This window comes from Urocampus carinirostris, chromosome 10, assembly GCF_059441175.1.
Source record: "Urocampus carinirostris isolate Australia breed hairy pipefish chromosome 10, RoL_Ucar_1.0, whole genome shotgun sequence".
Lineage (NCBI taxonomy): Eukaryota > Metazoa > Chordata > Actinopteri > Syngnathiformes > Syngnathidae > Urocampus > Urocampus carinirostris.
Genome location: NC_142358.1, coordinates 1,821,029 through 1,846,290, shown reverse-complemented (window position 1 = coordinate 1,846,290; position 25,262 = coordinate 1,821,029). Strand labels below are relative to the sequence as shown.

Below are 25,262 nucleotides of genomic sequence, written 5' to 3'. Positions count from 1 at the left end.
TTTTTGTCATAGCTCGTTTGATTGGTCATTATTTTACATTGAAACACCAAGTGATGCTGGCGTGTAGTTCCATAAAAAAATAAACTAGGAGAAAGTTCAAGTCTCAAATGAAGTCATGATAGTAACAATTTAAATGACATTACATGTCATTCATTTGTTTATTGTTTTATATTAGAATTTTATCTGGATTTGGAAAAATAAATTGTGTGGGGGGTGGAAATAGATTTAAAAGGTGTAGATACAAATGACAAATAAGTTGGAGACCATTCAAGTACCAACAGAAAAAACATTTATTCAATTAAAAACAATGGGAAATTGACAAAATACATTTTCTTGGCACAAGGTTTCAAGTATTCATTGAAATCACAATGACAGTGCGACATATATTCACAGTATGATGAGGCAGAGCGCTGTTTTTCGCTTCTCATTTCTTAGTTGTAATGGCGTCACCCCATAGTGACATCATTGGTGCAGAATATGTCAGACAGAAGCACGCTTTTTTAAACTACAAAAGCTTAAAATAAATACAACATTAATTGAGGCCAACATTTACAACAAGTTTTACACAGTTTTTTTTTCTAGTTGCATATGATTAAAAACAGTCGTGTGTTTCAGCCACAGAGAAGTTGGGCTATTCAAAAGTCCTACCCAGACCTAAAACAATGCTGTTAATTTCTGAAACGATCAACTCAAATGTGTGTATTTTTCTTTCTCAAGAAAAAGTTTAAAATTGTTTTGTATCTTGTATGTATCTTTCATCATTATTGCTATACTATGCGTCTTATAATTATTTTTGTGCCATTGGAGATTAAGAACTTTTTTCAATGTATTTTTAGCTGTTAATGGTTGGTATGCTTTTAAATATGAATAAAAAATTATTATTAAACAAATTGACTGACTACTGAGTTGTTTCATGTTTGAGCACTAGGTGGCACTATTGCCTAGCCCACTGCAATTTAAAAGCTGCAAACTTAAAAAATGATTAATAACAGTCATGTATTACAAGTGCTGAGAGTTTTTTGTAGTTGCTTGTGCGAATAACACTAAAAAAAAAATTGGGAATGAGTTGCAAAACTCACAAATAATAAATATTCATACAATTTATTTCCTAGTTTAATACTGTAGTTTCAAGTTTGATGATTTTTAGCATCAGTGCTTCAATAAAGCTTGTTGAAGTTAATCATGATAATGGAATGTATTCTATATTAGAAAAAATAAAATCAATAAAAGTGAAGTGGTTTGATTGGACAAAAAATAATTGACACTATTTTTTTCTGTAAATAATTTTAACTTAGTGAGCAACTGAAAAAAGGGAAACTATTAAAGTGACAGTGTGTAAAAGTTCACCTCTAGAGAGAGTTGTAGCTTGGAATGGAGCTGAATTGTGTGCATTGAAAAAAGCGCACTATGGATGCCCCTAGGAAGATTAACGATTCTACTTTCAAAAACAAGACCGAAGAAAGCTGGATACACCTGGACTGGTTGAAGAGAGCCAATAACTGGAGTTGGCTCTAGTAGCTATTAAGAAACTACTAAAAATGCCAGTAAAAGATTGCAAGAGCAAGCTTGATTTACACACAGCACCAACGATGGCAACTAGCAGCAAGCCAAAGCTTGCACCCAAGTGACTAACATGAGTCGCCAGAGAAAAACAGTGGAAAATGCGCCTGATGTCTGAATTGCAGAATTTAGCATCATTCTCCTGCTTGACCAGCTATGACACATGAAACAGGAGCAGCTAACAAGAACAGCGATTAGTGGTGAAACATAGCCTGCGGTCAAGTGGCTAGAAAAGGAAAAAGTGGCAAATGATTGAACGACGGAACTCAGCGACATTTGCTCGCACAACAGCTGTAGAAAGCAAGTGACACTGAAGGCCAAAGCAGAAGCAGCTAACCATAATAATAGTGGCTAGCTACGAGCCACTGTCTGCATCCAAGTTGTTAACATGATTGGTTAAAGGAGGAAACAGTGAGACCAGGAAAAGTGAAAAGTGAAAAATGCCTGAATGACAGAACTCTGTGACTATTGCTTGCATGTAAAAGACAAAGCAGGAGCAGCTCAACAGTGGCTAGTGATGAGCCATAGCCTGAGCCTAATGGCTAACATGCTAGGCTAGAAGAGGAAAGAAATAAAAAGTGAAAGATGCCTGAATGATAAGATTCGGGTTCAAATGTGCGGTAGTTGACGGTTAAGTGCTAAATGCACCAGCGGGACAAGCTATTTTGGCAAAATTGTCATTCGGGCTTCCGTAGTTTCAAGATGACTGCCAAACAAGTCAGCTTCCCCAAGTTGTGTAATATATTTACGCACTTCTAAACTTAACATCATGTGATAACGCACATTTTCTTGATTATTTTTTTAATCAATAGTGTGTATTTGAAAGTATATATATATATATATATATATATATATATACATACATAAATCATATAAATATTTGTACACAAGGGATTACTATATACCACACAATGAGGCTTTAATGCATTTTCCTCGCTCCAAAATGTTTCTTTTCTCCATATTTGTTAGTTTATCTGAAAATATTGCAAAGTTTTTTGAAAAAATTGGTTTTGATAAGTATTATTGCTAGAATGCCTAGTGTTTTGGTTTGTGCCACAAAAATGAGAATTTCCAATGAATTGCTTAAAATGGCGACTGATTTTTTTTTGTCACCAAAAATCATGTAAAAAGTGTGTAAAATTTCATCCCTAGAAAAATCAAACAAAACAGTGAGACTAAAAACTGAGATTCAGTGCTGAAACTGAATTCAACTGGGGGAAATATTATTTCAGTGTAAAAACTATTCTTGTTCCGTTGGCAGACAATTATGATTTTTTTTTTCAAACCATTTTGTGCTTCTTATTTTACTTTCCAAATTAAAAATTCATGGTAGCCCCGCTCAATTTACCATGTGCTCTGCTGGTGCCTGACCACAGCAATATGCAAGCGGGATACTGAATGGCAGCCGCTCAAGAGCAGCTCATGTTAGGTAAAAACCAAAGCAATATGCAATTAGGGATAATGGATTGTGGCTGCACAAGTGCACTTCATTTTAGGTGCAAATAATGGCAAAACAGAGCGCCCAAAAGTCCCTGATTGCAGCAATATTTGACCAGGGATAATGGATCATGGACTGTTTTTTAACCTACATTGCGCTGAGGCTGCAAAGTTCAGCGCGTGAAACAGCTAGAGATTACAGTATGTTTTTATTGTAAAAATGTAGACAAAAAATATTTTAAAAACCTGCCAAAATTATTTGCCAACAGAACAAGAGCATTTGACCTAAAATTTGAAGTATTTCCTCCATTTTTGATTGGTGAATAAAAAAAAAATCATAAGTGTGTCACTTATCGCCGGGCAAAACTCTCTCAGCCACAAGGCACCAATTAGCGTGGTCAAAAAAGATGTGTCGAACCCGAAGTTGCGCAACGTGATTTTCAATGAGTTGAACCAGCTCGCCCTCTCTGAACACATGATAATACCTCATGCAGGCCCCGCCCATCGCCGGCCCAGTTGACACCTCCCTCTGGAATGGGACAAGGTCGGGCAGCGCCACAGCGGCACACTCGGCCACCACGGCGGCGCCGGTTTGCTCCACCGCCGACACCTTGGAAGGAATCAAAATAGGCCAGAGGGTGAGAAGGGTGTGGAAGAAATATGTGCTGCTACACCAGGGGCGTCAACTTTAGAAAAAACATTCTCACGGGGGCTGGACTCATAGATATGAGAGTGAGGAATAAAAAAAAGAGAGAGAAAAACACAGAGAAAAACAGAAAAACACAGAGAAAAACAGAGAGAGAGAGAGAGAGAGAGAGAGAGAGTAAGTTAGAAAGAGTAGTAAGAGAGAAAGAGAGGGGGAAAGTAAAGTAAGGGAGAGAGGGGAGAAGGGATAAAGATTGGAGAAAGAAAGAAAAGAAAAAAGAAAGACAGAGAGACAGAAAGAGAGAAAAGAAAGGTGAGAGACACACTGAGAGAAAGAAAGAGAGAGAAAGTTGGAAGAGGAAAGAGAAAGAAAGAGGGAAATAACAGAGGAGTGGAGAAAGAGAAAGTAAGAGAGAAAGAAAAAGAGAAGGGGGAAAGGGAGAAAGACATTTTAGAGAGATAGAAAGAAAAACATAGAAAGACAGAGAGAAAGAGAAAGGGAAACAGAAAGTGAGAAAGAAAGACACACTGAAAGTTAGAAAGTGAGAAAAGAGAGAAATAAAGAAATAGGTTGCTTGTGAGTGGCGCCTGATTTTGGTGACATTGAGTGGACATTTTCAAAACTGCAGCTCATTCTTCTCTTGTGCTTCTCTCAGCATCGTCTTGCAGGCCACATCAAATGATGTGGCAGGGCGCATTTGGCCAGCGGGCCAAGAGTTGGACACGTGTGCACTACACAGTAAAACTAGAGCTGCAATGATTAGTCGACTTTAATAGAAATTGTCAACTACGAATTCAATGGTCGCACGTTTTTCCAAAAGAGTTGGGCATCTCTAAATGAATATAATCTCTCCTGAGAGTGACTCATGCGCAATAGCATCTCTGTCTCAAGCAGTAACATCAACATACAAAGATGGCAGCGGCAAGTTTGTGTACCAAATCCAGTTTCTGAGTTTTGACCTTGGATACGGCCAATAAAAAGACTATTTGCTATGTAGGCAAAGCAGACCTTGCATATCTCGGCGCTAGTTCGGTGACACACTAATATTCAAAGATGACGCCGGACAGTTGAACAAAACACTCTTCCAAAAATAGTACAACAGAAATGTTATGAAAGAAATACTACAACAGATATTGTACGAAATAAACAACAAAAATACCAACACAAAAATATTTCTAAGGTAATACTACAGGAATACTACTAATATACTGCAAAAACATTTAAGAAATTGTACATAAATAATACAAAAATAATACTATGGAATTACTACAAAAACACTACAAATATTCGGCAAAACAACAACAAAAATATTGCTGCGAAAATACTACAAAAATACGACTGCAGATATACCGCTACTATCTATCTATCTATCTACCCTGGTCATATCCCTCAAAGAGGGGTGACCGATAGCAAGACAAACACGTACACAAAAACAAGCAAAATACACAAAAAATTTGACCATGGCCAACCCAAATACGGAAACACCAAAACAAGTTAAGCACCACGGCACCCAAGTTGGTCATGCTTTCGTCCCTCCAGATGAAACGGGACACAAGAAATACCGCTACAGTAATAATATAATACAAAAATACTAAAACAGATGTATTATAAAATATTACTATGGAAATATATCAAAAGCCCTTCTGCGGAAAGAATACAAATATACTGTAAAATAAAACTACCTTAATACTACAGGAATACTGCATCAATACTACAAATATATGATACAACTAGAGAAATACTACAAATATACTCCAAAAATACTACAGAAATAATACAAAATATGACTATGTAAATAAAACAAAAATACTATAGCAGAAATACTACAAAAATAAAACTAAAGTTACACTACAGAAATATTATAAAAATCCAAAGATTGTAACACTACATATATACGACAAAAATACAAGCTTGGGAGTACTGCAAAAATTCACATCAGATCTACACAATACAAGTAGGTCACCCGACATGACTTCTAAACGCAGAATTTGAAAAGAAAGTGAGAGATTTTCATACCTCCTTAAAGACATCCTCTTCGGATCCAATTGTGGTCGGCGCTGAGAAAAAACTGGAGAACTGTCGAATGAGGGCCCGCCCTCGCCCCAGCGGGCGCGAATTAGAAAAAGACAGAGAAACTGCCAGGCTTCTGAAATCCAAGACAGAGTCCAGGGAACGGGAGAAGAACCAGAGTTTCTCATGGGCGGGCCGAGACGGGGCTGTGGAGGACGTGCTCCGGGCCTTCCTGTGCTCGTGGCCTTGTTCGGCACCTGGCGGTTCGGCGTCGGGCGAGGAGAGTTTCGGGTTCCACGGCACAAAGACGTCTTGCTTTTGGAATTTTCTGCGTTTTTGCTCCATGGCCCAGACGGAAATCATCACACAGCCGCCGACCCGAAGTGTTCGTGCCATCTCGCGTATTGCTCGGATACGACGTTCTTTGGTTGACAGGTGATGGATGACTGCAAGAAAAAACACATTTCTTATACCACAATGGACAGCTTAAAAAATGCACACCAGTTGTCCACTAGAATGCATCCAGACAACAAAGGTTCAGCAAAATTACTCATCTAAGTAGATTTAATAAGATTCACATCCCCTAAGCAAAATATTGGTGATTTGTCTTTGTGTGATGATTCCATGGTTTATGTCTTCATCGCCACAAGTTAAATTTTAAGACTCTTCTATTCTGAGTATTTTATTATGGCCTGTTTGATTAAATCTGGCTGATTTTGGCATCTAAATGAGAACTTAGTTTTTAAAAAAGAGAGTTTTAAGTGCCTTGCCTTGAGAGAAAGTCATGATGCAGATTTGAATGACACGCTTCTGGCGGTCACTGACATCACTGAGAACCATGATCCAGGCTTTTTTCACTTTTTCACACTGTTTCCTTTTCTAGCCACTCATGTTAGGGCCCGGTCACACAGCTGTATGCGGCTGAATCACGGCCACAAATTTGTGCCTGTGAGGCGGACGCTATTGGACGCTTTGAGACTGCCATACAGACGAGATACAGCAGTGCTTAACACGCGGTCGGAAATTCACGCGCGGGTGGCAGCGCGAAAGGGCATATCGAGGCTGAATCACGGCCAGAAATTTCTGGCCGTGAAGCAGACGCTGTAGGGCGCTGTTGGACGCTTTGAGACCGCCATATAGACGAGATACAGCAGTGCTTTACTCGCGGTCGGAAATTCACACGCGGTTGGCCGCGCGAAACAGTTTTGAGCTGCTCAAAACTTTGAGCACGTGTTAATCGCGGGCGGCACACGAGGTAATGACGCGGAAATGACGCGGAACGACTTGCTCTGGCAGCGGCCAGGGCGTGGTTATACATGGGTAGGACGGGAAATTTCAGCGGGTAATCGTGGGTGGAGCATGGTAATAGCATGTTCTGCGTCTGTATCGCGGTGTTATTACGTGAAATTAGCGTGTGACGGTCAAACGCCTTTCTCCGCGTATATACAGCGCGATTTGCCGAGCACACGTCAGTTGTGCTCGAGACGTCAAGGGGTGAACATGGATCCCCGTCACCGTAGTGACCTCGTCTAAATCCATTTTTATTTCTTAACATTTATTTTCATTTCATAACAAGATAATAAAATCAAAATGAAAAACTATAACAATAATAACATATTGGCTTCTTCGGTGCCATAGCTTGAAATTTTGATCTTCACGGGACTGTGTCTTGAGCGGTTATGATTTCTACAGCCCGGTGTTATGCCGAGAAATGCATCCCTGCCGAGATTTGCATCCCCTCGCTACTACAACAACTCTTACCTCGTTTTATCTCACTTTTATATCATTTTTAGGGAATGTAATGGCGAACATATAACCAAAACCACTTCGTCTTGCATTTGTTGGGAATGTAAAACAACTTAAACCATTCCGTCTTTGTGTTTGTTTTGAACGTAATCGAACGGTAATGCACACCGTATATAAAATCCTCCCCCCCTCGCGTGAACGCGCATTCTGCTGCGCTTCCAACAAAAGCGATCGTATTCTATATAAAACGCTTATTAAAACAATAAAGCGAGCTAATTATAACAATTGGGAGATCCTAGTCTATATAACGCGTTTATTTAAACAATTAAGTGCGATCGTATTCTACAAAATGCGTTTGTTAACGCGGATGAAAAAGTCACCAACGTCAATGCACGCTTCCAACAAAAGCGATCGCAGCAGAATGCGCGTTCACGCGAGGGGGGGTGGGGGGTTGCGGGTGGGCGATTTTGCGTAGGAGTCGGATTTGGGCACAACACCGGCTCGGGAGCTTTTATACCCGTGGTCCACACGAAAAAATGACGCGGAAATGACGCGATGAGGAAGCGGAACAGTCGCCGGCGTCTGTTTTGCGGGCATACCACCGATGAAAATCGGGTTGGCCAATTTTGCGCATTTTCCATCGCGGGCAACCACGGGCAAAAAAAACCGCAAAATTTTACCCGCGATACAGACGCAAACGGCTGTGTGACCGGGCCCTTAGCCACACGTCTGGAGGATATGGCTCGCTGCTAGCTGCTATTGTAAGCTGCTCCTACTTTTTTTCTTCTGTGTCACTTTGCTTCCACAGCTGCTCAAGCAAGTGAACATGGCTGAGTCCCATGATCCTGGCATATTCCAACGTTTCTCTGGCCACTCATGTTATTCACTTGTCTGAAGGAAATGGCTCTTCGTTAGCCACTATCATTAGCTGCTCTTGCTATAGCTTGTCATGCATGCGAACGTCGCTGAGGACCATGATCATGGCATATTACACTTTTTCCCCCACTTTTTCTTTCTTTAGCCACTCATTTTAACCACATGTCTAGAGGATATCGCTCAATGTGGCTGCTATTTTAAGCTACTTCTGCTTTTTTTCTGTGTCACTCTGCTTCCACAGCTGCTCGAGCAGGTAAACTTTGCAGAGTCCCATGATTCTGGCATCTTCCACTGTTTCCTTCTCTGGCTACTTATGCTAGCCACTTGTCTGGAGGGAATGGCTCTTTGTTCGCCACTATTGTTAGCTGCTCATGTTTCATCTTTCAGTGTAGGGCTGCATGATTAATCAAAATCCAATCGCTATTGCAATGTGACTTTTTTAAGGATTCCAAGTTACAGTTAGTTTTTGGTCAACAAGAATTGTGACAGTTCTGGTTTTGACAGCGCTGGCCAATCAGAGGCAAGTTTTATTGGCACTAGCCAATAATCAAGTCAGATCAAGTCATGTTATTTGTATAGCCCATGTAAAGGTTGGTAAAAGCGGTAGTGGAAGCAGCGAAAAGGAAAGAAAATGATGAATGGTGTCGAAAAATAGGAGAGAACTTTGAGGAAAGGAGAAAAGTGTTCTGGAGAGAAGTTAAAAGAGTAAGAAAGAGGGAGTATGGAAAGGAAGAGAAAGTGAAAGATAGGGACGGTAGATTGCTGGTGCAGTCAAGACGAGATGGGCAGAGTATTTTGAGTAGTTGCTGAATGTGGGAGATGTGAGAGAAGTGCGAGTCGAGGTGATCGGTTGTATGGGGAGAATGCCCGTGTTGGGTGATTGAAATGTGAAGCCTGTGGAAACATGGGAGGTGGAAGAGTCAGTGAAAGAAATTAAAGGGGGAAGGCGCCTGGGTTGGATGGTTGTACTGCTGAATGCTTGAAAAAAGGTGGCACGGCTTTGATTAACTGGTTGGTATGCTTGTAGAATGTATGCCTTTTAAGCGGTGTGGTTCCTGTTAATTGGTGTAATGCACGTGTGGTGCGATTGTATAAGGGTAAAGGTGATAAGTATGAATGTAGCAATTCGAGAGGTATCAGTTATTTGTCTGTGCCAGGTAAGCTGTATGGAAGAGTGATTAAGAGAGTGAGAGGAAGAACAAATGAGGTGGTGATGGAGGAGCAGAGTGGTTTCAAGAAAGAAAGAGGATGCGTGGATCAGGTGTTTGCAGTATGACAGATGTGTGAAAATGTTTTTGCAAAAGGTAAGGATGTTTATTTGGCTTTCATGGATTTGGAAAAGGCGTATGACAGAGTTGATAGAGAGTTGTTGTGGCAGGTGATGGTAATGTATGGAGTGGGTGGAAAGTTGTTGGGAGCATTGAAGAGTTTTTATGTGAACAGCAGAGCATGTGTAAGAGTGGGGAGTGAGACAAGTGAGTCGTTCCCTGTGTTTACTGGTGTGAGACAGGGGTGTGTGATGTCGCCATAGCGGTTTAATGTGTACATGGATGGTGTGGTGAGAGAGGTGAATGCAATAGTTTTGGCAGAGGTGTGGAGATGACGGACAACAGTGGAACAGTGTGGCAGTGAAGTCAGTTATTGTGTGCAGATGACACAACGCTTGTGGCTGATTCTAAGGAAACATTGAGACGGTTGGTAATGGAGTTTGAAAGAGTGTGTGATAGGTGTAAGTTATGTGTAAATGTTGGGAAGAGTAAGGTGATGAAGTGTTCACGTGATGGAATGGGCATGGCGTTAGAAATAAGGTTGAATGGACAGGTGCTGGAAGAAGTTGAAAGCTTTAGGTACTTGTTTTGTGATGTGGCTGCCGGTGGTGGAATGGAGTGCGAGGTGAATCATGGAAGTAAGGATTTGGGTGCTTTGAGGAGAGTGATGAGTAACAATAGTTGTATGGTGCAGAGACTTGGAGCCTCAGAAATGAAACTGTGAGAGACAGAACTGGAGTAGTAGTGGAACTGAGCAAGCGTGTGGATAAGAGAGTACCGTATTTTCCGCACTATAAGGCGCACATACAATCTGATTTTTTTTTTTTAAAAAGCTGACTATGCGCCTTCTAATCCGGTCCGCCTTATATATGGATCAATGTTGAATTACAAGGTCTCGCAACTTACGGTAAGCAGCCACCGACTCCATTTTTCACGTAGAAGAAGAAGTGCGCTGTGCATACTGGGAAATATTAAACACCGATTCTCTTTTATTTGTGCGTTTGTATAAAGACCCTGAAATGGCTCCTATTAAGATACACGCTTACAACGCACAGTTTAAACTCAAGGCGATCAGTCACGCAGTAGAACACGGGAATAGAGCAGCAGCGAGAGAGTTCAACATTAATGAATCGATGGCCAAGTAAGGAAGACTAAACAAAGTTTCCGTGGCAATAAAGCGACATGTCCACAGTTAGAGGACACACTTCAACAGTGGGTTGTTGAACAAAGAGCAGCAAGTAGAAGTGTCAGTACAATAACTATTCGAATGAAGGCAACAGCGCTGGCACGGGAACTTAACATTAAATAATTCAGAGGTGGTCCTACTTGGTGTGTGTTTACGTTTTACATTTTAGTTATTATGTTATTGCTTTATCGCTATTGTTTTGCACTTGTTGTTTTTGCACATTACGAGTGTCACTACATCGCGATTGCACTAACGTTTAATTTACCATAACAGTATCAAACGTTTTAAATGGAGGAAAAATAAAATGTTATGCCTTGCGGTTGTTCAACGATGTTAAAGATGTGTCACAAAAATGCTTTACCTCAGAGAAAATAATAAAACGGCTGTTTATTCATTTTGGGAGTGAATGGAGTTGTGGAAAGCTTGTTTGTTATCTATTAATAAAGTTTGACTGACCTATCTGACTGTTTTAGTGACATTCCCTTTAGCGCGGCACCATCTAATGGTTGCATAACGTAACTACATCCTCGACTGTAGCCAAGTCAAGTTAAGTCATATTTATTTATGACGCCCTTAATCACAAAAATGTCTCGAAGGACTGCACAGGATTACAATTACAAAATTGCACAATTACCTGATCTTAAACCAGCATGCACTTATAGCATGTCACCAAAACAAACGCGGCACCTCGTACCTTAAGCGGCTCATTACATTGACAAGAAATTAATCAATTATATTGACTCAGAGAAGAGGCAAAAGAAAAAAATGCTTATCATCAGTGAGTGCTCTTTGGCTTGTTATCGAGTCTGCGAATCGACTGAGGTGGCATTGAAGGAGAAAACTAAAAGGCCAACCACACTTAGTCGACCACTGCCGTACATGACTAGTGACCAAATCCAGAACCATTACCCATGAAATCGGTACCCAGAGCTTCAATTCCTATAAAACGGCTACATTCTTGACTTTTGTATTTTACCATTGCAAAGAGGACCTTGCTGAAATCACAGTTACCCGACACTAGCCTGCCGTTCTCTGTATCGCTTTCTTGCTAAAAGGTGAATCCCTCCTTGACTTGGATTTTCATATAATGACAAGACCATATATTGTATATATACACTTTGGTGGATTTGAATTTGTTATTTTGTTACAGCTGTATACTCTCAGGCAGTAATAACGTCACCTTAAGGTACGTTTGCACGTCAGTAGGTTCAAGTTCTCCCAGAAAAACAAAGCTTGCACAGAAAATCTTTCGTTAAAATCAAAAATTACATTGAGATTACAATACAGGTCTGAATAAATTGCAATCATTTTTCTTCCTGATTCTGCAGCCCAGCAGCTGCTTGTTAGCTGCTTCCACCAGCTCTGACCAATTCCAGCTGTCGCTTTGGGTGTATCAAGCTGGCTCGACCTTTTTGTTGTCGCCTACTTAGTAAATTATTACACAATGACATTTTAAGAAAAATATGTTATGCTAGTATTCAATGATACTACTTTAAACATATTATTTATTGCAGGAGGGAAGGGCATTTTATTTACTAAATTTATCAGTTAGTATCAATAGTGATGATTACTTGATATTTAAAAATCGCAATACAGACGCTCCTATACTTACGAACATTCGAGTTCCGAAAAACGGTATATACAAACATTTTTTTCGGGATGTTGAAAAATATCCGGACATTGCTATAAGTTAGATTTTGTATTGTGCACCTTTTGCGAGTACAGGACAGAACTGTAGTGCTTCATTCCGCTGCTCCGGGTGCGACACTGTGAGAGCTCACCCAAGATTCACTCCAAAGGAGAAATCCAGCTTCCTCTTCCTACCTCGTATGTAAACATACTCTACTGTATCTCGACCGCGCTAAGAACTTTGACATTTTATTGTTAAATATCACATGCATCCATTCGATATGGTTGGTGTAAAGAGTAAAGGAGAGGCGAGCCATTTCATTTTAAATTAAAGTGGAATAAGAAAGGGGCAACACGGCGGCACAGTGGTTAGCGCGTGTGCGACACAGTTCTGAGGTCATGAGATCGAACCTCCTGTGTGGAGTTTGCATGTTCTCCCCGTGCTTACGTGGGTTTCCTCCGGGCACTCCGGTTTCCTCCCATATTCCAAAAACATGCATTTCAGGTTAATAAGATGGTCAAAATTGTCCAGTGGTGTGAATGAGGGCAAATTGTCCCTGTGTGCCCTGCGATTGGCTGGCAACCATTTCAGGGTGTCCTCTTCCCACTGCCCAGATAGCAGAGATGGGCTCCAGCACCCCCGCGACCCTACTGAGGATAAGCGGTGCAAATAATGGATAGAATAAGAAAGCTTGATGCGGTTGAGAAAAAGGTTTTATCGTTTTTTTTTTTGGCATCTTTTTACCATGGAGGAGGAAGTCGCCTAACTCTTTAATCCCATCTTCCAAAAGTAAGTTAAACTTAAATTTATTTTTATCGAACATATTACTTGATTAAATGTTTATTTTTTTTGTATAAAACAAAGCAGGTTACTTATACAAGCCTTAAAGATACTTATACAAACCTTAAGCATACATTGCATGCGAAATATAGCACTGAACCAACTTACAAACAATTACAACGATCGTCCAGAACGTATCTCTTCCGTAAGTAGGGGAGTGGCTGTACCCAACATCTGTCCTCACCTGCGATGGAGAGCACGGCATCAAAGCATCCGTCTCGGTAAGGCAAGTAAAGGACGTCGCAAAGCTGTGCTTCATGACCACAATTTTTGGCAAAATCCACCAGGGGGCGACACACATCGCAGCCCAGCTTGAATGCGCCATCGTTGATGTCAAGGTATTTGCCATTGCCGCAGCCTGCAGGAAAAAAAATAATATTGTCAAAATATTGATGCATAATAAGGTTTGTTTTTTTCGCAGATTGTGATTAAAAAAAGACACTTGTGCTGATAATAACCATGCACAAAATGTATGTCTGCAACAGTCCAGTAAAAAACTAATATTAATTAAAGCTAAATATCAAATATACATTTTAAAAAGAAACTATTAAAATAAAAGAATATTATGAATGTACTAAACATATATCAAAAAAATATACGTTTCAATGAATGTAATTTAAAAAAAAAACGTTAAAAATTCAAATAAATTGAAAGAAAATACGATACATGAACAGGATCAAAATAGATAACATAAAAAATACAGTATTATACATTTTAAAATACTTTTTAAAAATCAAAAATATAATAAAATAACAAATACATTATAAAAATATCAAATATAATATTGAGTGAATACAAAACATCAACAGGGGAAAAAAAAGATAAATACAAAATAATGATTAAAAAAATAATATATACAAATAACGGTTACTTTTTTACACTGAATTGCGAAATAAATACTAAATATCAGATAGATCATAAAAATAAAAGAAAATAAAAGATTAAGAGAATAAAATACAAAAACAAAATACAAGAAACAAAAAAAAAAAACCAAAGAATTCTGATAAAATTCTCTAAGATGAATTAAGAATAAAAATAATGTGAGTCGTCCCTACCCACCTATGTCGGCAATAATGCTCCCGGGCGGCTGTTCCAACAAGAACTGCCTGACCTTGGGCCAAGCCTTGTAGCGACTGTCATTGAAATAAGGCGCGATGCGTTCGTAGATTCCGTGCACGTGATCGCGCTCTAGCTGGCTGGCCGCCTTCTCCATCCTCTACACCAGTCACGTCTATGGACAAAACAGGAAGATCAAATTAACCCTTTTCGGTTCCTATAAAATTCGTCTTAAATCCCAATCCCATATGTACCCTAATTAAATCAGATGCTGTTCTTCAACTGTCTGGGAAATATAAACGGTCTCTTTTGAAAGGTAACTGATGGATTTAAACTGTAAATATTTTATTTTACTGTTGCAGACTGTGTGCCATTCTTGCTCAAGGCATGGTCACACAGCCTTTCACGGGCGTATCGAGGCTGAATCACGGCCAGAAATTTCTGCCCGTGAAGCAGACGCCGTTGGATGCTTTGAGATCGCGAGACAGACGAGATACAGCAGTGATTTACACGCGGTAAGAAATTCACATGCGGATGGCCGCACAAAAAAGTTTTGCGCTGCTCTAAACTTTAGACCACGGGTAACTGCGGGCAGCACACGTGGTACACACGAGGTAAAGACGCGGTACGAACGTGCTAGAACGTGCTACAGCCGCGGCCAAGACGTGGTTACACGCGGGTAGGACGCGAAATTTTAGCGGGTAATCGCGGGTGGAGCACGGTCATAGCACGTTTGTTCTCCGCCTGTATCGCGGTGTTATCACGTGCGTTAGCGTGTGTACGGCGTGTAAGCATGGTCAAACGCGATGCAGCCGCGGTTACCCGCGATAAGGACACAGAACAGTCGCCGGCGCCTGTTTCGCGGACATACCACAGGTAAACAGCGGGTTTAGCCAATTTTGCAAATTTTCCACCAATTCGCAAAGTCTTGCAACTAACTTGCCGCCGCCGACTAGATATCCCCCCGAACGCCAAGTAGTCCGCGGTGTATACTGGGATTTATTTACCGGCGTTTCATTGGCTATCCAATGTGTCAATCATCATTTGAATCGATCACTATTGGCTGAAATTATTCGGAGCCTCGGATTGGCTAGAGCGCCAAAAAAAAAACCCTACAATTGGCCGAAAAAGATGTATCAATCATCCGTTGAATCGATCGCTATTGGCTGAAGTTATTCAGAGCCTCGGATTGGCTAGAGGGCCAAAACAAACCCTGCAATTGGCCGAATTTAGAAATGGCGTAGCAAGCTTGTTTTTGCAATCAAATGCCATATAGCACGCACGTTGAAAAAGGGTGGCGGTGTCGCCCTCATTTCTGAAAAAATGCTCAAATTTACTCCTCGTACCTCTAATAATCACAAGTCGTTCGAGGCTCTTGTTATGAGGTCCTCTCCATTGTCAATCGATGTGATAACTATCTATCGCGCACCAGGACCATACACAACTTTCTTAGACGAATTTGCTGAACTTTTGTCTGAACTAGTAACCTATGCAGACAAAATTATAATCATGGGGGACTTTAACATTCATATGAACTCCCCACTCAGTTCACTCACTGTTGCGTTTCAGTCTATAATTGATGCTTTTGGTTTTAATCAACTAGGTGATTTGCCAACCCATAAAGATGGAAACACGCTCGACTTGGTTCTGACTCGAGGAGTTTCAACCTCAAACATGACGGTGCTATCGTGTACTACAGTTATCTGGGATCATTATTTAGTTACATTTGAGGTGCTAGCTAAATGTAGTACCAAAAAAACTGAAGGATTCACTGCACGCAATATAAGCACAGGCACAGTTTCTGAGCTCTCCAATATTCTTCCAGGAGCAGTTGCGTCCATTCCTTCCTACATAGGCTCCATCGAACCACTCCTAAATGAATTCAACGATACCCACGCCAATGCCCTGGATTCAGTAGCGCCCATCCGGCATAAATCACGACCTAAAAGACGCACACCTTGGTTTAATGATGAAACAAAATCCCTTAAACGAGAATGCAGGAAATCTGAAAGAAAATGGCGCGCTATCAAGCTTGAAGTTTTCCATCAAATCTAGTGTGATAGTTTGTTGAAGTATAAAGCGGCCCTGGCCTCTTCAAAATCAGCTTACCTTTTGAAGGTGATTGCGTCACAAAAGAACAATCCCAAGGTCCTTTTCGACACTGTAGCATCGCTCACAAGGCAACAGACTATCCCAGATAGCTCCACTCATTCTGCCCATGACATAATGGTCTTCTTTCCTAAGAAAGATCCAAAGCATACAGGAAGAAATTGCCAAAGACAGTATTAATTCAACACATACTAAAGCACTCAAATCTATAGATGCACAACATGGTGGCTGTCCAGGGATTTTGTCCCGTTTTAGTGAACTGTCACTCGATAATCCTAAATAGATGGTGAATACGGCCAAACCGACGACTTGCCAGTTCGACCCGCTTCCAGGTTCACTTATTAAAGGTCTCTTTGGCGTTCTTGCACCTTCAGTTCTAAATATTTTAAACATATCACTCTCCTCAGGTGTAGTTCCAGCTACTTTTAAGTCCGCCGTCATTAAACCCACACTGAAACGACCAAACCTTGATCCAGAAAACTTATGTAATTATAGACCTGTGTCAAACCTACCGTTTCTTTCTAAAATACTTGAAAAAGTAGTGGCACAGCAGCTGAATGATTTCATGTCCGAGAACAATCTCTTTGAATCAATGCAATCAGGATTCAGGGCTAACCACTCTACTGAGACAGCTCGGATCCTTTTTATCATTTACAGGCAAAACAAAGCCTGCAATTGGCCGAAAAAGATGTGTCAATCATTAGTTGAATCAATCACTATTGGCTAAAGTTATTCGGAGGTAAAGGGGGCGGATCCTTTTTATCATTTACAGGCTCGCATAGGCTAAAGGGGCAAAACAAAGCCTGCAATTGGCCGAAAAAGATGTGTCAATCATCAGTTGAATCAATCACTATTGGCTAAAGTTATTCGGAAGTAAAGGGGGCGGATCCTTTTTATCACTTACAGGCTCGCATAGGCTAAAGGGGCAAAACAAAGCCTGCAATTGGCCAAAAAAGATGAATGTGAATCGCATGTTAAGTTGAACTACGGCATAGAGGAAACAGTATTTTACTATTCTGTACTGCATTTGTAAATATTTTACTCTCCTGGATTTACTACACTCACGAATATAAGAGGATCATGGTTGCACATTATTATTGAACACAACGACTTTGGTGAGCTACTCCGGCTATATATTTTCCCAGTATCTTGTATCAGACTGAACTCGATGTTTCTGTGATGAGCGGTGCAGATAATTGATGGACTGGAGTGTCTATTTTTAAATTAAACTCAATTCCAAGTGTTTGTCGTCATATGCACAGTAATGTTGCGAGCGAAAAAGAAAATAGAAACTAAGGAATGGTTGGCATTTCTTGAATCCAAGACTTTAACCTTCTGAATGATATTAGGAACTTTGAGTGACATCTTACGGACACCGCATCCGCACGTGTCTACGACAAGTATTTGCTTCTTTGCAAGCTTTCGGAATGTTAAAGGGGTAATAAGTTTGACTGAACCATCTGACTGTTTTGTCGACGTTCTCATTGTAGCGCCTTATAATCCAGTGCGCCTTATGTATGTCAAATATAAGACCAAAAACTATTTTTTCGGGGTGCGCCCTATAACACGGTGCGCCTTATAGTGCGGAAAATACGGTACTTCACGAATGCAGCAGCCTGGCCCGGCCCGGCCATCTTGGTTGGCCACCCAGGCCGAACTGCCAACATCCTGTCAGTAGGCGTGGTTTATTGATGTCACACATAAGCAGGAAACAGAGTCACACATGAGTGTCATATTACATTACAATGAAAATTAGACTGAAAACGTATTACAAATAATAGAAATAGACTGATCTTTGTAACGTGACTGTGTGTGTGTGTGTGAGATGATTACTTGTATATTAGGAATATAAAAACAGGTTAATTCCATAGCATGGAAGTCTGAGAAATAAACAACTAAAATTAGCTAACTTTACATGCTGTAACTAGATTGTTAAACGGTCAGCATATGTTGAATCCTATCCTATAAATCCCTGAGTCTTTCCAATGACATGTGGCATGAAATATTTCAGAGACGTGACTTTGCTTTATTTGTTTAATGTGACAGTGTGAAAATGTACTATTTTGTCACTGCAGCAAAATCTGATTTTTTTTTTTTTTTGCGCAACAGCTACCTGTTTCCGATCTGTTAAAGTCCGTCTAAACAGCATATATCGGATTTGTTCACACCAGTCCAGGGTTCGGACACGTTTATTGTGGCCAAATTCAAGCACTTTTCAAGCACTTTCAAGGACTATTTTTCAAACAGTTTTAGGGATTTTAAGAACCCTGTAAATCTGATACAAATCTGATCTTTTGGAATGAGACTGCTGTGTGAACATTCAAGATACATTCATGCGTACTGCATGTCATCCATAGCCCACAGACATCCCTTCTCTGCGTTCCACCATGCGGGACAAATCAACAACAATGGTGGACGAAATCACAGAGATCATTCAATAGAGGGAAAGCCAAGTTTGGGATTTGATTATGCTGCTCCAGTAGCACAATACATATAGAATTGCTCTGCTGTGAAGATCCATGTCTCTCGTGTCCTCATCTGCACATGCGGGACAATCGAGGGGTTCACACATGAGGTTACATACAATTCACATTTAGTTGGAATTGCTAACCCAAACCATTTCACAAAAACACTGAATTTAACTCCAAAAAATCTGAATTGAGTATTAAGCCCAGCAGCGTAAACCTATCCTTTGAATGGAGCTGAAATATATGCATTAGAAGACACACTATGAAACCTGGAGGTAGGGCTGTAGCAAGTATGACATATACTGTATGTCTAATACTGAATATCTTGCATATTCGCAAATACCGTATTTTTCAAATTCGAGATTACCGTCTTTTTTTTTCTCCACCCCCCTTTGCGACCACCAGTGTTGGAAATGACGGTGATATAAACAACACCGTTACACAAGAGTTTTTTTTTTAAAGTAACGAGATAATCCAGCAAATTATTTTTTTTTGCCGTTATCGCTATTGATGGTCAAAAGCAGGGCTTTACTTTGTCTGGTAGTAATCAGCATGTTGTCTCACGATAAGAGTGTGCAGTCTCCTTGTACGTAAGAAGATAAGCAGGGACATCCTCGGGCAGCCTTTTGGATATTTATTCACCAACAACTTTTTTTAGGAAAAAAAATTATATCAAAATCATTAATTATATAGAATTCCAATACTCTTTGAATTGAAATTATCGGGTCGTGATATAAATCGAATCAGCACCAGAGTGGTCTGATACAATCGAATCGTGACCAAAGCAAATCTTCCCACCCCTATCGTTAACTGTTGATTTTTGTTGCACTTCAAATGCAGGATGAATCTGTTGATGGTGAGGTGCAATAAATATTATATGGTTCCAACACAACTACTTGTCCGTTCTTGTCTATTTGACTGACTCTAATACTGCTTATAAATTTTCTATTTGTTTGACATTTAACAACTTCTTTTAAAGTAACAAAAATAGTTACTTTCTCTGTAAAAATTCAAACTGTAGAGGGCGCCGGGATTATAAGCCACATCCAGTAAATTTTTAAAGGAAAAAACATTTTACAGATACATAAGCCGCACATGACTATAAACCAAACGTGTCAACATCGAAAAATGAATTATATTCAGAGAAAGAGAGTTTTAACAAGATACTGTACCTTAACCCCTTAACGTTCCGCCAGCCCGCGAGTGGGCCGCCGGACTTTTGATAAACAAATATGTGTTTGTACAATCTGAAAAGTCACTGAAATACGTCATGCCACAGATCATTGGAAAGCTTAAACTCTTGGAAATCAAGGTATGATGACCATTTAAAGTATACTCATCACAGTAACATCCTTCTGTAAAAAGCGCTGCTGTGACTTTATAACAGTTTCCAATTTGCTTTACCTTTTCACAGTGTGCGTTTCCAGTTAGCTTTCTGTGGTCAGCTTATTTCATCTGGCAGTTTCTTTTGATATTATATTAATTTAAAGCAGCCACAGGCAATTAGGTAGACGTAGTTGTTTCAGATTTCTGTGAAAAAAATACTCTAATTTACACTTGTAATGGAAGGGCCGCCCTTCACAGTCAACTCTCCTTTTTTTATTTACAATCACCATGTCTGAAATGGGGTCGGCTAATATCTTTACAGAAAGCCAAGGGCAAGGTGGCAATCATTGATTTTTATACTGAGGTCTATAATACTGGCAAGCAATGTTCCCTCTAATTTTCCACGGGTCTGAGCGTTCACACAAAGTCGGTGAGCAACGCTTGAAACAACAGTGAGCAACCATAATCCCTAGTTTGGCAAGATAATTAATTATCAAACATGTCCAAAACTTGACATCAAGTTACATTTTGCTGAGTTTCCGGCTATGCAAAATTATTTTTCTCTTTTGAATGAATTGACTCATGTACTATTGCAAAGGTTGTACGGCCTACAAACGTCGTTTGTTCTTACAATTCTTTCACAATATATCCTGTTTTTTTTTTCCTGATATATTTTGTTGCATCATATTAACATTTCTGGTTCCTTTTCGTGAGCCGAGCCGAAGAAGGCGGTTCTCGACAAACTCTACTGACTTTACTTTTTTTGCCATGAATACTGGCCAGCAAGCACCCAAAAACTAGCATGCTGGTCTGCTGGCTACACCCGGACTAAATGAGGGGAGCAAATAGCTGAAGTTGGTCAGAACTGGTGAAAGTGACTTTGTCAGCTAGTGGGAAAATCTACTAAACACAAAGCAGAAACACCCAACTATAGTAATCGTGACAAGCCATAGTCAGTGGCCAAGTGGCGGACATTAGTGACTAGAGAAGGAAAAAGTGGAAGAAGTGGAAGATGCCTAAATTAGGTTCTCAGCAATGTTCACTAGCTGTGGGAGGAGAGTTGTAGGACATTTGCTAGCATGAGCAGCTGTGGAAGGCAAGTGACCCCGGAAGAGAAAGCAAGCTTTGCTTAAACGCAGCATCTAACAAAAAGAACAGCTGCTTGTGGAGAGCCATAGCCCGCAGAGGAGTTTCTAACAGAATTGACTAGAAAAGGAAACAAAGGGATAAAAGCAACAGGTGCCTGAATTGCAGCAATTTTCGCTCTAGCAGCTGTTGAAAGACAATGGCATGGAAGGATGAAGAAGGGTCAGCCAAGAACAACAATAGCGGCTAGTGGCAAAGAATATCTCGCAGCCTAGTGACTAAAATGAGAGGCTAGAGAAGGAAACAGTGGACAGCGAGGAGGGGATGCAGGTGGAAGATGCCTAAATAGGGGTTTTTACTCTCAGCAATGTTCCCTAGGTTTGGGAGGCGGGTGGCACTGGTGGAAAAAGCAGGAGCAGCTAATAACAACAAGTTAACCAGCTAACAAGAGTGGCTGAAAATGTAACGGTGGAAAAGGATTCCTAAATTACATAACTCATCGATGTTTTCTTGCACAAGCAGCTGTGGAAGGAGAGTGACACTGGAGGACAAAGCAGCGAACAATAACAACATTAGCTTGCAAAAAAGCATACCCGCCAGACAAGTGGTAAAAGTAAGTGGCTAGAGAAGGAAAACTGCGGCAAAAAAGTTAAAAATGTCTGATTGATAGAACTTTGCTTGCATGACTAGTTGTGGAAGGTGTGTGACACAGAAGGAGCAGGTAAAGCGGGAGCAGGTAACCAAAACAAACCAAACAGCTAACTCTCTTTCTTTCTTGTTTATCTCTCCTTCTTTGTCTCTCTTCCCCCTTTAAAACTCTTGTCTCTCATTTTCTCTATCCCTCTCTTTCCTACTCTCTCCCCACCTCTTTCACTCTCTTTTCCCCCTTTTTGCGTTTTACTCAGTCTGTTTTTCTATCTGTCCTTCTCTTTCTCTCTCTTCTACTCTCCTCTCTCTGTTCTTCTTAGGGCCGGCGACCTTGAGAGCAACCCTGGCCCCCAGTCCAAATGCCAGTGGTGCTTTCGAACCATTCGCTGCGACCACACCCCAATCACCTGTACTACCTGCCCACGGGGCTTCCATAAATCATGCACCGGCCTGTCCGAACGTACTGAGGACTTTAGAGGCTTCGTCTGCATGGTTTGCTTGGGTCACACCCAGTCAGGCCTGGCGGCACAGGACAGTCGCCGCCCCCTCTCCTTCGGAGAACTACGGAGCCTCCCACGAGCGAGTTTGGCGCTACTATGGATTACCTTAGGCGCCTTGAGTGACTCAACAACAACAACAACAACAGCTCGTGGCAACCCACAGCCTACAGCTAAGTGACTAACGTGAGTGGCTAGATAGAGAAACACTGAGAATTAAAGTATGAGATGCCTGAATCACAGAACTTGACGAGCATTGCATTTGGTGCTCAACTGTGTGCATTGAGAGGCCATTAAGTGCTAAAAACACCAACAAGCTACCTTCATAACACATATCCTTGCTTATCATTTAAATCAATTACTTTTACACCACTAAGTGTTGCTATATTATACACACTGGGCCTTTAACTCTAAAGCAGTTTGTTTGCAGAGCAGCTGGCGTCATTTGCATCATCTCATCCAGGCAGAAGGAAAACATTTTATGTAAGAGTCCCCCCTACCCCCACCCCTTCTAAGTGAGGTGCTCCTTATGTAATCGGAATCAGGGATGGTGGATGAGAGGGGAAATAAAAGTGTCATTATTTGCCACATTTAAATAAGAGTAATTTGGCCCTCACTTTGGCCAAATGATCTCTCTGACCGCAGACAAACCGGTTTACCCGTCAAAATAAACCCTGCAGCAATGTCTTGACAGTTATTCTCATTACAGAGTCTCATGATATGGGTAAACAAACATTGTAGCAAATTTCATGTCTTGGTTTTCAAAGTGAAGAAGTGCTTGAAGTCTCCCTTTACCAAAACGGCTGATGATCATGGCTTTAGGGTCACAGATGAGCTGACGGTTAAAGCCAATGAATCTCTGTGATCACTACTAGGTCTTGAGAATTTTAGCCAAAATGCATTGTACCAAATTTTGCGGCTCGGTTTTCAAAAGGAGGGGTCCTATAGGTCTCCATCCTCTAACACAGCTAAGAATTATGGCTATAAGGACACAGATGAGCTGACCCCAATGGGCCTTTTGTGCTCACTACTAATTCTCTATTGTGTGCTAAAATAAACTGACAAATTCTGTACCTCTGTTTTCAAAGCAAAGGGGTCATAGAAGTCTCCCTCGTCCGACACGGCAGAGAAGTATAGCAGTGAGGATGTAGATGAGCTGAGATTCTAACCCCAAAGAGCCACTGCCCCCATTTCTCTCACTACTGACTATCTGAGTCAACTGAGCCAAAATACATTGCACGGAAATTTGTGGCTCGGTTTACAAAATGAAACTCTGCACTCACTATTTAGTCTTGTGATCTGAGCCAAAATAAACTGTACAGAATTCTGTGCCTGTATTCAGAGTGAGCTGGTCCTGCAGGTCTCCTTCCTCTGACAGAGCTGAAGAGCATCGCTGTGAGGTTGCACCTGATGAACTCCTTTGCTCAATGCTGAGTCTTGTGACGTGAACTAACTGGATTCTGTGCATGTACTCAAAGCGAGGGTGTCCTCCAGGTCTCCCTCCTCAGACCCAGCTGAAGAGCATGGCTGTCATCTTACAGATGAGCTGATGGTTAAACCGCTGAGTATATGTGCTCACAAGTGAGTCTCGTGATTTAAGTAAACATACATTGTACCAAATGTCAGTGCTTAGTTTTAAAAGTAAGGATGTGTTTGAAGTTTTCCTCCTCTGACACAGCAGAAAAGAATAGCTGTGAGGTCGCACCTGATGAAACTTATTGCTTATTACGGAATCTTGTGATGAGAGCCAAAATACAATGTACCAAATTTTGTGACTGTTTTCAAAGTGAAGGGGCTTCGAGGCTCCCAAACCTGACACGACTGATTCCGATGAGCAGACATTTGAACCCAATGAGCCTTTCCACTCACTGCTGAGTCTCATGATTGTATTCAAAATTCACTGTAGCAGGTTTCATGGCTGTTATTAAAGTGATGGATCCTCTGACACAATTAATGAACAAGGCTGTGATGTTGAGGATGACAAGACGATCGGACGGTTGAACCAAACTAACCACTTTGTTTACTACTAAGTCTAATGATACAAGCAATAATAAATTGTATCAAGTTTAATGGCTGTGTTGTGTGTCATAAAATCAAGAGGGTCCTTTGAGGTCTCTTTCCTTTACCCCGGCTGAAGAGCATGGCTGAGAGATTGCAGATGAGCTGAAAGTCGAAGTCACCTCTAAACTCACCACTGGGTCTCATTGATGTGGGCAAAATAAACATTGCACTAAATGTTATGGTTCTGTTTTCAAAGCGAGGAGTCATCGAAGAATCCGTCCTCCGACATGACTAAGGAGCATGGTGGTGAGGTTGCAGATGAGATGACGAACATACTCAGCTGTGCCGGAGGAGGGAGACACAGGGAAGAAATGCAACTCTCGGGGAATTCTATTCCCCGAAACCGAGGTTTTAACTGATAAGGAAGTTTGAATTTGTCATGAAGTAAGGTTTTTAAATCTCACCATGAATGCGCCAGTTGAGAAGGGTCGCCGCCGAATCGAACTCCGGCTTGCAGAGCGGCCACGCACCTGCCCACGGCAATTAGTTTTCGTTTGTTTTCGGATGGGGATGGACGGAAAACTGCCAGCAGAGAGCAGGCCGCCGTCAACGAGCCGCCGTCAACGAGCCGCCGTCAACGAGCCGCCGTCAACGAGCCGCCGTCAACGAGCCGCCGTCAACGAGCCGCCGTCAACGAGCCGCCGTCAACGAGCCGCCGTCAACGAGCCGCCGTCAACGAGCCGCCGTCAACGAGCCGCCGTCAACGAGCCGCCGTCAACGAGCCGCCGTCAACGAGCCGCCGGACGGCCGCGGACCCATCCGCAGCTACGACTCCGCTTGACCCGGCCACCGCTCAGGGGAAGGAGAACAAA

At 41.3% G+C, this 25,262-nt stretch overlaps 1 protein-coding gene across 2 annotated transcripts; it reads right to left on the bottom strand.

Annotated features, from left to right (window-relative positions):
- Positions 1–266: 266 nt before the first annotated feature.
- On the bottom strand, positions 267–25,257 carry trmt9b (tRNA methyltransferase 9B). Of its 2 annotated transcripts, none has more exons than XM_088345580.1 (6): positions 24,855–25,257; positions 16,365–16,494; positions 14,259–14,430; positions 13,384–13,557; positions 5,660–6,099; positions 267–3,607 (listed from the first exon to the last, which is right to left on the bottom strand). In XM_088345580.1, exons 3-6 carry the CDS (start codon positions 14,410–14,412, stop codon positions 3,344–3,346), a joined length of 1,032 nt encoding a protein of 343 aa, XP_088201706.1. In that variant the 5' UTR covers positions 14,413–14,430; positions 16,365–16,494; positions 24,855–25,257; the 3' UTR covers positions 267–3,343. The 2 variants fall into 2 exon arrangements, with proteins under 2 accessions (XP_088201706.1, XP_088201707.1); XM_088345581.1 differs by lacking the exon at positions 24,855–25,257 and adding an exon at positions 24,582–24,721.
- Positions 25,258–25,262: the final 5 nt, after the last annotated feature.